The sequence below is a fragment of the Erinaceus europaeus genome, chromosome 5 (assembly GCF_950295315.1).
Source record: "Erinaceus europaeus chromosome 5, mEriEur2.1, whole genome shotgun sequence".
Classification (NCBI taxonomy): domain Eukaryota; kingdom Metazoa; phylum Chordata; class Mammalia; order Eulipotyphla; family Erinaceidae; genus Erinaceus; species Erinaceus europaeus.
Window position 1 is genome coordinate 73237821 of NC_080166.1, and position 15053 is coordinate 73252873.

At 36.3% G+C, this 15053-nt stretch overlaps 1 protein-coding gene across 1 annotated transcript in view; it reads left to right on the plus strand.

Moving 5' to 3' along the window:
• The window catches only part of DIAPH3 (diaphanous related formin 3), a 551468-nt gene that overhangs the window by 179174 nt on the left and 357241 nt on the right, over positions 1-15053 (plus strand). Inside the window, exons 9-12 of the mRNA XM_060191426.1 lie at positions 8536-8646; positions 8932-9050; positions 9735-9851; positions 11733-11851. Of these exons, the coding sequence (XP_060047409.1) occupies positions 8536-8646; positions 8932-9050; positions 9735-9851; positions 11733-11851 (466 nt within the window). The remainder of the gene's footprint in view (positions 1-8535; positions 8647-8931; positions 9051-9734; positions 9852-11732; positions 11852-15053) is intronic.

Genomic DNA, 15053 nt, shown 5'->3' on the forward strand with positions numbered 1-15053 from the left:
CTTAGATATTTCTCAGTTCCACCATCACAATCATTCTAAAAACATTTACTCTGAAGAAATTACACAGACCTGTAACTGCTCTCCAGGCATCCCATTTATTAGTGTGTCTCAGACTGTAGAGCTTAAGCTTGTTTGTAGAAAAAGGGTCATGAGCAAAAGGTTAAAATACGTAAGATTTTCTTTCATTGGACATAGTGATCATTATAAAGTCTCCTGTAGAGGAAATCTCGGTGATACAGCATCACATGTGAAGAAGTAGCACTAACTTATCAAGAACAGAAAATTGCTTAGTTGAACAAATGTTTTGGGTTTCACTATGCTCCTCTCCACCTTGTTAAGCTTTTTCTACACCTAATGGTTTTCCTTTGACTATTTGTCTTACTCTTAATGTCACCTTTGATTGGTTCTATCTTTCATATTTGAGGTTTCTTTTTACAGTTTTTTTTCTTTATTATTTCCTACTACATTTTTGGTTATATGTAGCCCATGATATTGTTGACTTTTGTCTCACTCCGTTGCTGTGTGGACTTTACTGGTTTTTGTAATGTATCTCCAGTTGACTGCTACTTGGAGGAAATCCTTAGCTATTCTGAATCCCAGATGTAATTGTATACACATGGGCACACACAGACATCCAGCTACAAGTTATGTTAAATCTACTTTTTTATGGTGTATATCAGGCTCCTTTTCCAGAAGTGGGGCAAGAATATTTACAGTATTTACTTACCAGGTAGCTAGATCTCACACCTAAAAAGAAATCTTACTTGTTAAACTAAAGTTTGAAAAGCATTATCTCTGAAGATTTATTTGTAACATGGAGGAGAGTATTTCAGAGTCCAGTTTTCTTTCTTCCCTCCTTTCTTTCATTCTTCCCTTTCTTCCCTCCTTCCTTCCTTCCTTCCTTCCTTCCTTCCTTCCTTCCTTCCTTCCTTCCTTCCTTCCTTCTTTCCTCCCTTTCTTTCTTTCTTTCTTTCTTTCTTTCTTTCTTTCTTTCTTTCTTTCTTTCTTTCTCTCTTTCTTTTTACTAGTTCCATATGGTACATGTGAGCAGACAAGTGTTTTCCTACTTGTCAGAACAACTCTGTTCCTTTGTAGAAACTGTTCTTGTCAGGTAACCAGCTGAATTGAATAGCAATTGATTAGTTCTTACCTTATTTGACCTACTATAGTATTTGAGTAGTTGCACACTCTTCCTCAGATTTTTCTTCCATATTTCTGGGAATCCATAACCACGTATTTTTCTTTTAAATCATTGACCTCACCCCCCAATATGCAAATAGAAGTCTGTTACTGGAATGTCACAAATCACCACTTTCTTTTCCTTAGATGACTCCACCTACTAGCTTGTTTGTTTTTCACATGGTTTTACTATAGTTATCTCTTTCTAGATCAGCATCTCCTTTATTGAGTTTACTTCTCCATTGTTTTCATTGTGGATCACAATGCATCTTTCCAATTTAACATTCCATCAAAATTTATCTTTTCCCCCAAGTTTGTCCTCTCCCATGGTCTTTTCCATTTTAATTAATGGTAATTTCATTCTTTTAACTGCCAAAAAAACCCTTGCAGTGACACCCTGACTTCTTTCTCTTGCACTAGTTAATGATAGTATGTACACAGTAGACACTAATAAATAGGCTTTAAAGTAATGACATGCATTTGTTGGTGGATAAAGGCTGTAATTGAAATCTGATGCCTCAGTGTAGACTCTAGAGTTAACTTGGGATGCTCCCTGTAGAATAAAATCTCTGTTTTCTTATTTTCATTAATTCCAGAGAGAGAGAGAGATAGCTTTTGAAAAGTAAGTATAACATCATACAAATTAATCAAGATTGTACGCTACTTTGTTTTTTAAGCATCAGAGTATGATGATTAATTCGTGATCAGCTGATTTTCAGTTGGTATCCTAGGTGACATAATGTAGATGCCAGTGACTCTTAAAAAAAAAAAAATCCAAACATACACTGTAGTCTCAGAAAGAAAGAGACACCTGCAATTCTGTTTCACTGCTTGCTAAGCTTCTTTCCTGTAGATGGGGAGTGGGGGCTTGAACCCAGCCCTTGCTCATGGTAATGTGTGCCAGTACAGTGTGTTTTTATCTCCTTGGGATATGGATAGGTTTTTTTGCACCTCCTACTGCCTTTCCAACACATTCTCAGGCCCCTCTCCTGTTTATAGCCTCTGCTACTCTATAAGTTTTACCTTATATTTTCCTTGTGTTTTTTATATTAATTTTATTTTAATATTTATTTTATTATCTTTATTGGAGAGAGAGCCAAAAATCGTGAGAGTAGGGGGAGAGATAGAGGGAGAGAGGCATCTGCATTACTGCTTTACTACTCACAAAGTTTTCTTCTTGCAGGTGGGGACAGGGGGCTTGAACTCGGGTTCTTGCCCATTGTAACATGAGCACTCAACCAGTCCTTGTGCTTTTTTTTTTTTTTAGTTCTACCTATGAGCGATATCATCTATTTTTTTCTCCTTCTCCTGCCTAATCTTACTTTACATGCTTTCCTCAAGTCCCATTCAATATGTAGCAAAAGAGATTGCCTTATTTCTTACATCTGATAATGTAATCTGTATATAGATGCATTTATATCTACAAGTATAATGGTTTCTTAGCATGCATGGATCAGCCCTATTATTGCCTGTCCTTTGCATCAAATCTCTTCTGATTCCCTCTACTTCCAGTTGGATCTGAATTTGCTGACATGGCATACAAGGCTGTGCCTGATCTGATTTGTTTTCTAATCTAGACTCAGATCAGTTGCTTCCTTTCTCTTTCATCTTCCTATCCACTCACATAAAATACTCAGGAAAACCAAATTCCTTATAACCTAACAACATGGACTTGTCTTTGCATATGTTAATTCTTCTGCTTAGAAGATCCTGGGCCTCTCAATCATCAGACTAACTTCCTATTAATCTCTGAGTCCTCTAATTCAGCTGTCTTTTTTTTTTTTCTTCCCCCTTAATGAATGTATTTATTTCTTTATTTTTGCCACTTGGGTTACTGCTGTGGCTCCTTATCTGTATAGAGGATGAGAGACCAAGAGACAGTGAAAGAGAAGAGGCACCAAAGCGGGGGTAGAAGCATAATGATTATGCAAAGAGCCTCTCATGCCTAAAGCTCTGAAATCCTAGGTTTAGTCCCCTGCACCACCACAATCCAGAACTGAACAGTGCTGGGGGGGTTGGGGGTGACAAAACACACACACACACACACACACACACACACACACACACACACACACACACACACACACACACACACACACACCCCCTCTGTTTCTTCCCTGGCAAAATAGCCCTGAGCAAGTGCTTCGGCATAGTAGCTGGGTGGTTGGGGGGGACGACACACACACACACACACACACACACACACACACACACACACACACACACACACACACACACACACACACACCATAGTAGCCAGGGATTTGAAGCTGGGTCATCTCAGTGATTATGTGAACTATCTACTGGATCAGCTACTCTGGCCTCCTATTTCATGTCTTCATTGTCCTTTTATATGCCAAATCTATATACCAAACCTCAAGAAGATTGAGATCTGGGCTTGAATCCAGACAGTAATGTGTGCACTATACATCATGCACCAATGCCTGGCCCCTCATGTTGTATGATCTTAATAGTATTCATGTTGACCTTCATTTGGGCAGGTAGTGGTTCCTGACCTTTTTTCACTGTCCTTAGAAAAAGTTATTAATTTGCCCAGAAGATAGAGCAGTGGATAGGGATGAACTCTCAAACTGAGGTTCTGAGTTAATTTCTTGGCATTACATGTACTAGAAAGATGCTCTGGTATCCCCCCCCCCTTCCGCACCCTCCTTCCTTCTCTTGCATGAATCAATAAATAAAATCTTAAAAAAATTTTTAAATGAAAAGCAATGGATTTATATGGCATAGATGCCAGAATGGTACCCAGTTCTGCTAGCATGCAGGTATGTGTATGTTGATATATATGTTTAGAATTTTACAGGGGCTTACTTTGATTATATATATATATATTTTTTTTCTAACTGTAAGGAAATAGCTAATGAAGTTTATTATATATTTATATACATTCAAAGATGTGTGTTCACATGATAAAAATTTATTCAAAACTTTCGGTAGTGACAGCTTATCACTAGAATTATGAAGACATTTTATAAGATGAATTTAAATTTATTACTTCAAGTCTGTCCCATTCTCTATTTTTCATTTTAAGGAGAATTTATTTTTATAATCTTTCTTTGAAATGATTTGAATTCTCTTTTTTCTACTTGATTTCATATTTTTATAGTTTCTTTTTTATTTCTTCTTCTATTTTATTGGACAGGACAAAGAGAAATTAAGACGGGGGGGGGGGGAAGACCCTAGGGAGAGAGAAAGATAGACACCTGTAGACTTGCTTCACTGATCATTAAGCACCTTCCTCTATAGGTGGGGGTCAGAAGCTGGGTCCTTGATTATGGTAACATGTTTGCTGAATTGGGTGTGTTACCACTGGCCCCTTCATATCTCTCGCTCTCTCTCTTTACTATTTAGGAGCTATTGCCTGCTAATTTTTATGTTGCTTGTTTATTTTAAATTCTTTGAATTTTCTGTAATTTGTATCTTTTCTAGAAAGGTGGTGACTGATACTGACTTGATTTCTCTGAATGCAGAGAAATATTGTTCACATCAGATGTTTTGAAATTACATAGTACTACTGAAGAAAAAAAAAGTGTGTAACACGTAACAGTTGGCAAGGGAGTGGAACGAAAACATTTTAAACTTGACTTTTTGACATGAACTGGCTACAGCTCAGTGAACATGTACTGGAAAGTTAGACTTTGCTTCATCTTATTTATTTTTCTTTCTTTTATTTATATTTTTTAATGTGTTTTTTTTTTCTCTCTTCTAGCACATTTAGATCCATACTTGAAAAGTCTTGATTTTTGACAGCAGTGGCATGCTGGTCAGATTTTCATGTTTCGATATCAAATAGAACAATTTAGTATATATCAAGCAACAGGAACTGAGACTCCTGTTGGTGTCTTAATCCAGTAACAGCACTTTAAATTCATATAAACCTTGCCTTAAGGGGTAGAGAAAGAACAATTTAGGAAACAGCATGAGGTTAAACATATTGATCAGTAGACTGGTCTTTCTTGTTAAACTTCGGTAGAATATAGACTTAGAAAAGCAGTATTATCAGCAATAAAGAATACCGCACTTCTTTGGAAACTATGTCTTTCACTATATTTTATGAATTTTAGATGATTAAAAAACATGTTTCCACAAGGGATAAAAGTTGAGGACTTTGAGAGTTGAAGTTTTCAAGATGAACTGAAAAACAGTGATTCTGTTTTTGTTTTTTTTAATATTTATTTATTCATTCATTTATTTAAATAATCCCAGGGAATCAGCCTTGTGTATAGTATTGATGATTGAATTGAGGATCTCTTACTTTGCTCTTCCTGTGATCTTCCCATGTCACCTCTGAGTGTTAATTTTGTTGTATTAAACATAATACAAGAAAAAAAAAGCATAATGTAGGGTAGTATTGAACTGTGAACTGTAGTCTGATGACTGAACTTTAATACTTAACTGTGTAGTGCCTTTCACAAGGCACTTTTTTATTATAAGATCATCAAATGAACATTTGATAGTGCATCCAGTAGAGTACACACATTATCATGAGGGAGGGCCACGGTTCTAGCCCTTGACCCCTACCTCCAGAGGGGAACCTTGATGAGGAGTGGAGCAGTGCTGTAGGTGCCTGTCTTTCTCATTTCCTCTCTATATCTCCTTCCTCTAAAAACATCCTACCAACAATAAAGAGGAAAACAAATAATAGCCCCCCTAGTCAGATGAGGTACTTTGTAATCTTTGGCACTTTGAGTTGCACTGGATAATTAGAAAGCTTTATTTTAGATGGTATTCCTTAGAAATTTATAATTCTATGTATACTATCATATCATCTGCAAATAGTGAGAGCTTAACTTCTTCCCTTCCAATCTGTATTCCTTTGATTTCTTTCTCTTGCCTGATTGCTATGGCAAGAACTTCCAATACTATGTTGAAGAGTAATGGTGATAATGGACAGCCCTGTCTAGTCCTTCATCTGAGGAGGAATGCTTTCAGCTGCTTCTTTTTTTAATATTTATTTACTTATTTATTCCCTTTGTTTCCCTTGTTGTTTTTTATTGTTATAGTTATTGCTGTTATTGATGTTGTTGTTGGACAGAGAGAAATGGAGAGAGGAGGGGAAGAAAGAGAGGGGAAGAAAAAGACACCTGCAGACCTGCTTCACCTTCTGTGCTACCATCTGACTCCCTGCTTGCAGCTTCTGTCCATTGAATATGATGTTGGCTGTAGGTCTGCTATATATGGATTCCACTGTCTTGAGGAATTGCCCATCAATTCCCATTTTATGTAGGGTTTTCAGCATGAATGGGTGTTGGATTTTGTCAAAGGCTTTCTCTGCATCTATTGAGATAATCATGTGGTTTTTGGTTTTGCTTTTATTGATGTGGTGAATGACATTGATTGACTTATATATGTTGAACCAGCCTTGCATTCCTGGGATAAATCCCACTTGGTCGTGATGAACAATCTTTTTGATATCCTGCTGTATCCGGTTAGCCAGAATCTTGTTTAATATTTTGGCATCAATGTTCATCAGAGATATTGGTCTGTTCTTTTCCTTTTTTGTTGTAACCCTATCTACTTTTCATATCAGAGTGATGTTGACTTCATAGAAGGTGGCAGGGAGGGTTCCAGTTTCTTCAATCTTGTGGAAAAGCTTTAGAAGTATAGGAAATAACTGTTTCCTGAAGTCTTTGTAGAATTCGTTTGTGAAGCCCTCTGGTTCAGGACTTTTGCTGTTGGGAAGATTCTTAATAACTCTTAATTTTTTTGTCTGTGATCGGTGCATTTAGGTTTTGTAGTTTTTCTTGGTTCAGTTTTGGAAGGGCATCTTCTTCTAGGAATTGTTCCATTTCTTCCAGATTCTCTAGCTTGGTGATGTATAGTTCTTCATAAAGTTTCGCATGATTTTCTGGATTCCTGGGGTGTCAGTTGTGATATCTCCTCTATTGTTTACAATTCTATTTGTTCCTGTCTTCTTCTTCTTTTTTTTTTTTAAAGTGAGTCTGGCTAGGGGTTTGTCAATCTTGTTAATTTTTCAAAGAATCACCATTTGGCTTCATTGATCTTTTGTTTGGTTCTCTTATTTTCAGTGTTGTTTATTTCTGCTCTAATTTTAGTGACTTCTGTCCTACTGGTTACTTTAGAGTACCTAAAGAATCCAGCAGAAAACTACTGGAAGTTATTAGGCAACATAGCAAAGTGTCAGGCTACAAAATAAATGTACCAAAAATCAGTGGCATTTCTTTATGCAAACACCAAATCTGAAGAAGAAGAAGACATCCAGAAATCACTCCCATTCACTGTTGCAGCAAAATCAATAAAATACCTAGGAATAAATCTGACCAAAGAAATGAGAGACTTGTATACTGACTGAAAACTATGTCACTATTCAAGGAAATAGAAAATGACACCAAGAAATGAAAAGACATCCATGCTCATGGATTGGAAGAATAAATATCATCAAAATGAATATTCTCCCCAGGGGCATATACAAATTTAACATGATACCCATCAAAGTTCCACCAAGCTTCTTTAAGAGAATAAAACAAAAACTACAGTCATTTATCTGGAGCAAGAAAACACCTACTATTGCCAAAACAATCTTGAGGAAAAGAAACAGAAATGGAGGCATCACACTCCCAGATCTCAAACTATATTATAAGGACATCATCATCAAAACAGCCTGGCACTAGAACAAAATTAGGCACACAGACCAGTGGAACAGAACTGAAAGCCCAGAACTAAACCCCCACACCTATGGACATCTAATCTTTGATAAGGGGGCCCAATGGAGGAAGGAGGCTCTCTTCAATAAATGGTGCTGGGAAAACTGGGTTGAAATATGCAGAAGAATGAAACTGAACCACCTTATCTCACCAGAAACAAAAATCAACTCCAAATGGATCAAGAAATTTATAATTCTACTAGATTGTGTATGCTTTTGTGTGTCCTTAGATTATTTTTAGACAAAAGATTGAATTTTTGAATGAAGTGAGTTGTTTTTTTTAAAAAAAAACAAATGAGGTCGCTGCCTAGTGTTTTTCCATCCTCTCCTTCAAAACCCTCAGATAAATTGAAAGAACATACTAGTTAGTGCCTGAGGAGGAGAGTTGGGGTTGAGCACTAGACATGTTGTCCAAGTTTCCAGTTTCTCCAGCACCACATGTGTATTGCATGCACAGGTTACTCTCTCATTACTAAATAACAAAGTTAAAAATTTCATTTATTTGTAAACTTCATGGAAAATACATTGTGCCTTTTACACTGATTGATGTGGTTTATGTATAATTTGCTGTTTTTATAGACTCCCATGAAAGAAGGTATTTGATATGTTCTAATATTCCCCTTGCTTTAATGTTAGAAACCAAGTCTAAAGTCTTAATGCGTCATCTTTTGTAGGTTGCCTGTATGCAGCTCATCAATGCTCTTGTTACGTCTCCGGATGATTTGGATTTCAGGCTGCACATCAGAAATGAATTTATGCGTTGTGGATTGAAGGAGATATTGCCAGTAAGTTCCCTGCAGTCTCCTCATTAATATTTAAATTAGAGGAGTACTTGAGTAGGGGAAAATTTAGATGAATTTCCTTGACGAATAATTTATCTGGGGGAAAAAGTGGCTTGAGTATAAAAATCTGGCTTTGCAATAATACATGATAAGATTTTAGAATTATTCGGCACTTTAAATGTTTGAATATTACAAATCAAGTTGGATGGTTGGTTTATTATCTGTTTTGGATTATTTTTTTGCATTATTAAAATAATAACACTTCATGATTTTCTATAATATTCTTAGAACTTAAGCTGTATTAAAAATGATGGCCTGGATATCCAACTCAAAGTTTTTGATGAGCATAAGGAGGAAGATTTGATTGAATTCTCCCATCGCCTTGAAGATATTAAAGCTGAATTTGAATATCCTTTTATTCTGAAGCCTAGTAAAATATGTAAAATTACCAACCTTTTGAAAGCCAAATACCCTAAAATATTAAACTTTTGAAACTATTTTGTATGACAGATGGTCAAATGTTTATGAATCACAAAGCTATTACTGGTATGAACCTTTTATATTTTATGTAATGAGTGTTTTTTTTTATGAGTATACATGTAGGTAGGTAAATGGATGTTACAGCCTACAAATATACTGTTAGACATATCTCTTATATGTGCATGTTTGCTTCACTAAAAGTACAGTAATCATAGCCTGGTAGTTAGTTCCTATCCTATACCTTGGGTGCATACTTTTGGCCATGCGTAACTGTGTCATTAGATGTTTGAGCTTTTCTCTAGACATCCAGATTTCTATCCTGGGGTTTCTCCATGGTAGATAAATCCTGGTACCAGTTCTTTTGGTCAGGGTACCCTCAGAGATTGCAGCTGATGATGGACAAGAAACATGATACATCATGTCAAGTTATCAGTAACTCCTTTCCCTCTTACTTTTAATCATATCTGTGTTTTCATTGGTTGAATGTTCATGATACCTATTTTACTGAAAGATGTAATCTTGACTCTTTATAGAGCAGAATCTTTGTATACTGTTGCAGCTGTTTGGTATAAGGAGATTTAGTAAATATACATGTTCCTTAATCAACTTACTGAAGCATTTGATGTTTACAATATGCTGTGGAGCACAGTTAAGGAAACTAGAACTGAGGGCTATTTTATTTCTATTCTTCAGCATCTTTTACTGATTCGAAATGATCATTTTATAAGGTAAGAGGAAGCTTTGTCTTTTCTTTCACTAATAAAATTCTATTGTTAAGTTCACTCAATTTACATAAGCATATCATTTTACGGTTTTTATTTGTATTTTAATATTGATCCACAGAATGTGTTGTTCCTCTGAGGCATTTAGATAGAAAATGATAAACTATTGCAGTATAAAAATACTACAGATTCTTGGCTGTAACTTTTCATCTGAGTAAAAATGCAAACTAGCAAAATAATTACTAATTTATCAGAGAATGGATAATTTTTCCCCAGTTAGTCCTTATGCAGTAGGAATAAGTTTTCTCTTATTAATTGTACAAAAGATGCCATAGAGCATATTTATTATTGCTTTAGTAGGTACGAATGTCTTAACATAGTTGTATTTAATGTCACTAGTACATGAGACATTGTTTTTTCAAGTTGGAGTATATTCTAACTATCTTGAACTTGAGAAGTGATTTATTCTGTTTATTTTATTTTATATATACCTAAATATTGACATTACCATCTTGCTTACTGGATTGTTAGGAAGATGATTATGGTAACATGGAAAAATCTACCAAAAGATCTTGCAAGTTGATATATGTTCAAGAAATGTTCTCTACATTTTTTTTATTCTTGCGTGGGTATATTTACACAGATTTTTGGATGTAGAATATCTTGGTAAGAACATAAATTCATTTACATTTTAAAGGATATTGTCAAGATGTTCTTCCAATTTTTTAAAATTTGTTATTGATAGTAAAATATTTTAAGATTACAATATATAGGTCATCACACTCTCCACCAAAGTTCTGTATCTCTACTCTTCCAAAAGAAACACTATAGTTATCACAAATCTTAGTTTGCTTGCTTTTTTTTTTTTCCTCTCTCTCTCTCTCACTTTCTCTTCATTTTCTTTCACTGTCTTTACTGTTTTGTGAAGTAAATTAAAATCGTTTAGTATAAAGCCATTCTGTTATCTTCATTTTAGTTTTGCTGGGATCTCCTACTCAGTACCATGGTTAGTGCTCTGGGTTTGGTAGACATGTCTTATTCAAATTTTGCCTTTGGGTTCATGTTAGGGAATGTGAGTTAGACTTTTTATGTGTCTAGACAGAGAACAATGTTAAGAGTAAAGCTTATTGAGACAAATTCTTTTGGTAAATTCGGATCATCCATCATTATTGTTATTTATTTTCCCTTTTATTGCCCTTGTTTTCTATTGTTATTGTAGTTATTATTGTTGTTGCTGATGACGTTGTTCGTTGTTGGATAGGACAGAGAGAAATGGAGAGAAGAGGGAAAGACAGTGGGGGAGAGAAAGATAGACACTTGCAGACCTGCTTCACTGAGCTCGAACAGGGATTCCTATGCTGGTCCATGTGCTTTGTGTCACGTGTGCTTAACCTGCTGTGCTACTGCCCATCCACCCCCCCCCCCATCACCTATCTTACTGCTTTGTGTTGTAGAATTAGGGCATCTCTCACTGGTATTCAATAATTGGAGGTCAGTAACATACTTGGGTGCTTAATGTACTTGTTGATGCTTTAAAGTAAAAATTTAAATGTTTAACCACGTCATAAGTCCTAGGTAAAACTATCAATATCAATAAGTTTTAAATTTGTATTAGTATCACTAATATTAGTTACTTTCTATTAACTGAATCAAAGTTTTGACTTTTATGAGACATTTGCCTTTAATGCAGCATATATTCATTCAAAGATTATGAAGACTACTCTTTAAAATTATTATGAGAGGATGGTGAATGCAAGTTTTATTTATTCCTACTCCAGTGTGTAATTTGTTCAGTCAACTTTTGAAACTGTGCAATAGACATTAATGATCTTGAAATAAAGCTTGTAAGGATGAGTATACATTCACTCTGTACATCTCTGAATTTAGGCAACAATACTTCAAATTAATTGATGAATGTGTATCTCAGATTGTATTACATAGAGATGGGATAGATCCAGACTTCACATATCGGAAACGACTAAATGTAGATTTAAGTCAATTTGTTGGTGAGTACTGTTTACATTTATTTATTCATTTATTATTGGATAGATTCAAAGAGAATTTGAGAGGGGAAGATGTGGTAGAGAGGGCAAGAGACAAAGACACCTGAAGCCCTGCTTCATCACTTGTGAGGCTTTTCCCCTGCATGTGGGGTCCAGAGGCTTGAACTTGGGTCCTTGTACACTGAAATGTATGCAGTTAACCTGCTGTGCAATTGCCTGGCCCCAATGTTTGTTTAATATTTAAATAGAAATATCTTATTGTATCATTCTCTATGATGGACTTTAACTTTCAATTTTTTTTTTTTTTTAGTTTATTTATTAATGGTTAGAGGCAGAGAGAATTTGAGAGGGGAGGAGGAGATAAAGTGGGAGAGAGATGAAGAGATACCTGCAGCACTGCTTCACCACTCATGAAACTTTCCTCCTGTAATGGGCACCAGGGGCTTGAACCTGCATCCTTGCACACTGTAGTGAAAGCACTTAATTAGGTCCGCCACCACCTGGCTTCCGTGGATGGCCTTTTGAGTTGTGGTTCTTATACTGTGCCTTCTAGATGCCTGATTGTCTCTGATACCTTTTGGGTGTCCTAAAACTCAAAACTACTTTTTAAAAAAAAAATATTTATTTTATTTATTTATTCCCTTTTGTTGCCCTTGTTGTTTTATTGTTGTAGTTATTATTGTTGTTGGATAGGACAGAGAGAAATGGAGAGAGGAGGGGAAGACAGAGAGGAGGAGAGAAAGATAGACACCTGCAGACCTGCTTCACCGTCTGTGAAGCGACTCCCCTGCAGGTGGGGAGCCGGGGTTCGAACCGGGATCCTTATGCCGGTCCTTGTGCTTTGCGCCACCTGCGCTTAACCCGCTGCTCTACAGCAATAGTAAATATAGTTTTGACTCCCTCAAAACTTTTTTACAGCAATAGTAAAGCATTGTTAACCTTTAAAAATAAAATTGTTTGAGGGTGGGGTGGTAGCGCAGTGGGTTAAGCACTCTTGGTGCTAAGCACAAGGACAGTTCGAGTCCCTGGCTGCCCACCTGCAAGGGGGTCACTTCACAGGCAGTGAAGCAGGTCTGTCTCTATCTTTCTCTCTCCGTCTGTCTTCCCTTCCCCTCTCCGATTCTCTCTGGCCTATCCAACAACAATGACATCGACGACAGCAATAATAATAGCCATAATAATAAAACAAGGGCAACAAAAGGGAAAAAAAATGGCTTCCAGTAGCAGTGGATTTGTGGTGCAGGCACTGAGCCCCAGCAATAACCCTGGAGGCAAAAAACAAAACAAAACAAAAAAAACCCCAACATTGTTCATGTTTCACACTGTGGCTGCAACTGCTGACTCTTAGACTTGGGTTAAGGCAGTGTTGTCAAACTGTTATTTGTAGCCCATTATACCTTTCCATAACACTAAATGATAAAAGTGACCTGAATTTACGTAAGAATGCCATGATATTGTACAGTGGAGAAGCCATTAGAAGGCAGAACTCCCACCCTCTGCACCCCATAAAGAATTTTGGTCCATACTCCCAGAGGGAGAAAGAATAGGGAAGTTTCCAATGGAAGGGATGGGACGTGGAACTCTGGTGAGAACAGTGTAGAATTGTACCCCTGTTATCTTAGAATCTTGTTAGTCATTATTAAATCACTAATAAAAACTAAAAAAAAAAGAATGTCATGATAATATAGTAGAAGATACTAGTTATATTACATATTCACTCTTAATTTTACTTTATTAGTGATTTAATAATGATAGGCAAGATTGTGGGATAAGGGAACAATTCCACATAATTCCCACCACCAGAGTTTCACATCCCATCTCCTCCACTGGAAACTTCCCTATTCTTAATCCCTCTAGGAGTATGGTCCAAAGATCTTTATGGGGTGCAGACGGTGAAAGGTGTGGCTTCTGTAATTGCTTCTTTGCTGGACATGGGCATTGACAAGTCAGTGCATACCCCCATCTTGTTTCTCTCTTTCCCTAGTAGCATAGGACTCTGGGGAATTGCTGGGGTTCCTAGACACATTGTTGAGGTAATCTGCCTGGGAACTTAAGTTGGTGTCATGGTAGTATCTCCAGCTTGGTGGTTGAAAATACGTGTTGGGAGTTGGGTGGTAGCGTAGCGGGTTAAGCTCAAGTGGCGCAAAGCGCAAAGACCTGCCTAAGGATCTCGGTTTGAGCCCCCGGCTCCCCCCACCTGCAGGGGAGTCGTTTCACAGACGGTGAAGCAGGTCTGCAGGTGTCTTTCTCTCCCCCTCTCTGTCTTCCCCTCCTCTCTCCATTTCTCTCTGTCCTATCCAACAATGATGACATCAGTAATAACTACAACAATAAAACAACAAGGACAACAAAAGGGTGTAAATAAATATAAAAAAAAGTAGTTAAAAATACATGTTTACTCTGGAATACACAGTTGTAATAGCCCTACAAAAAGCTATGTACTCATGACAGAGTCTGCTGCATCTCAAATTATGATGTGAAAATAGTCCTGTATCTGGCAATCCCCCAACCGTCCTATGATGAAATTTTATTGCCAATGATAATATTTGAGCATTCAAGTAAAAAAAATAATAATAATTTGTACCCACTACTAAAATTTTTCACTTTGGGATACATGGCAATACTCCTCTAAATGATTATGTTGATGTTGTCAAATAAGAAACATCAGCATTTTAAGAATTTGCATAATTATGCAAATCAATCTTTTCCACATGACCAGTATCTGATGTTGCGATTTCTGTTTTTGTAAAACAGTTATGGATTTTTAAAGAAATATTCACTGTTATGATCATATAGTATCACATTGTAAATAATTTTTAGGAAGTTACCTTATGTTAAATTTTGATGTAATATTTTTAAAAGAATGCCCCATTATTTCTGTGAGTTCATTTTTCCTCATGTGCTTGTGTCCTAGGAGAAATATGAAATGTATGAAATGGTTCTCTCCACAGGAGAACAACAATTAAACTCTTATTGGGTGGGAGGAACAAGAAACTTAGAATAGCATGCTTCTACCTAAGTGAAAATGCAGAATATAATATAATAAATATAATATCCCTGATATTTAAAAAAACTTCATAAATTACATTTATTTTAATATTTTACTATTATTATTTTTACTAGAGCACTGCTCAGCTCTGACTTATGGGAGATTGGACCTGCAATTTTAGAGCCTCAGGCATGAGAGTCTCTTTGCACAACCATT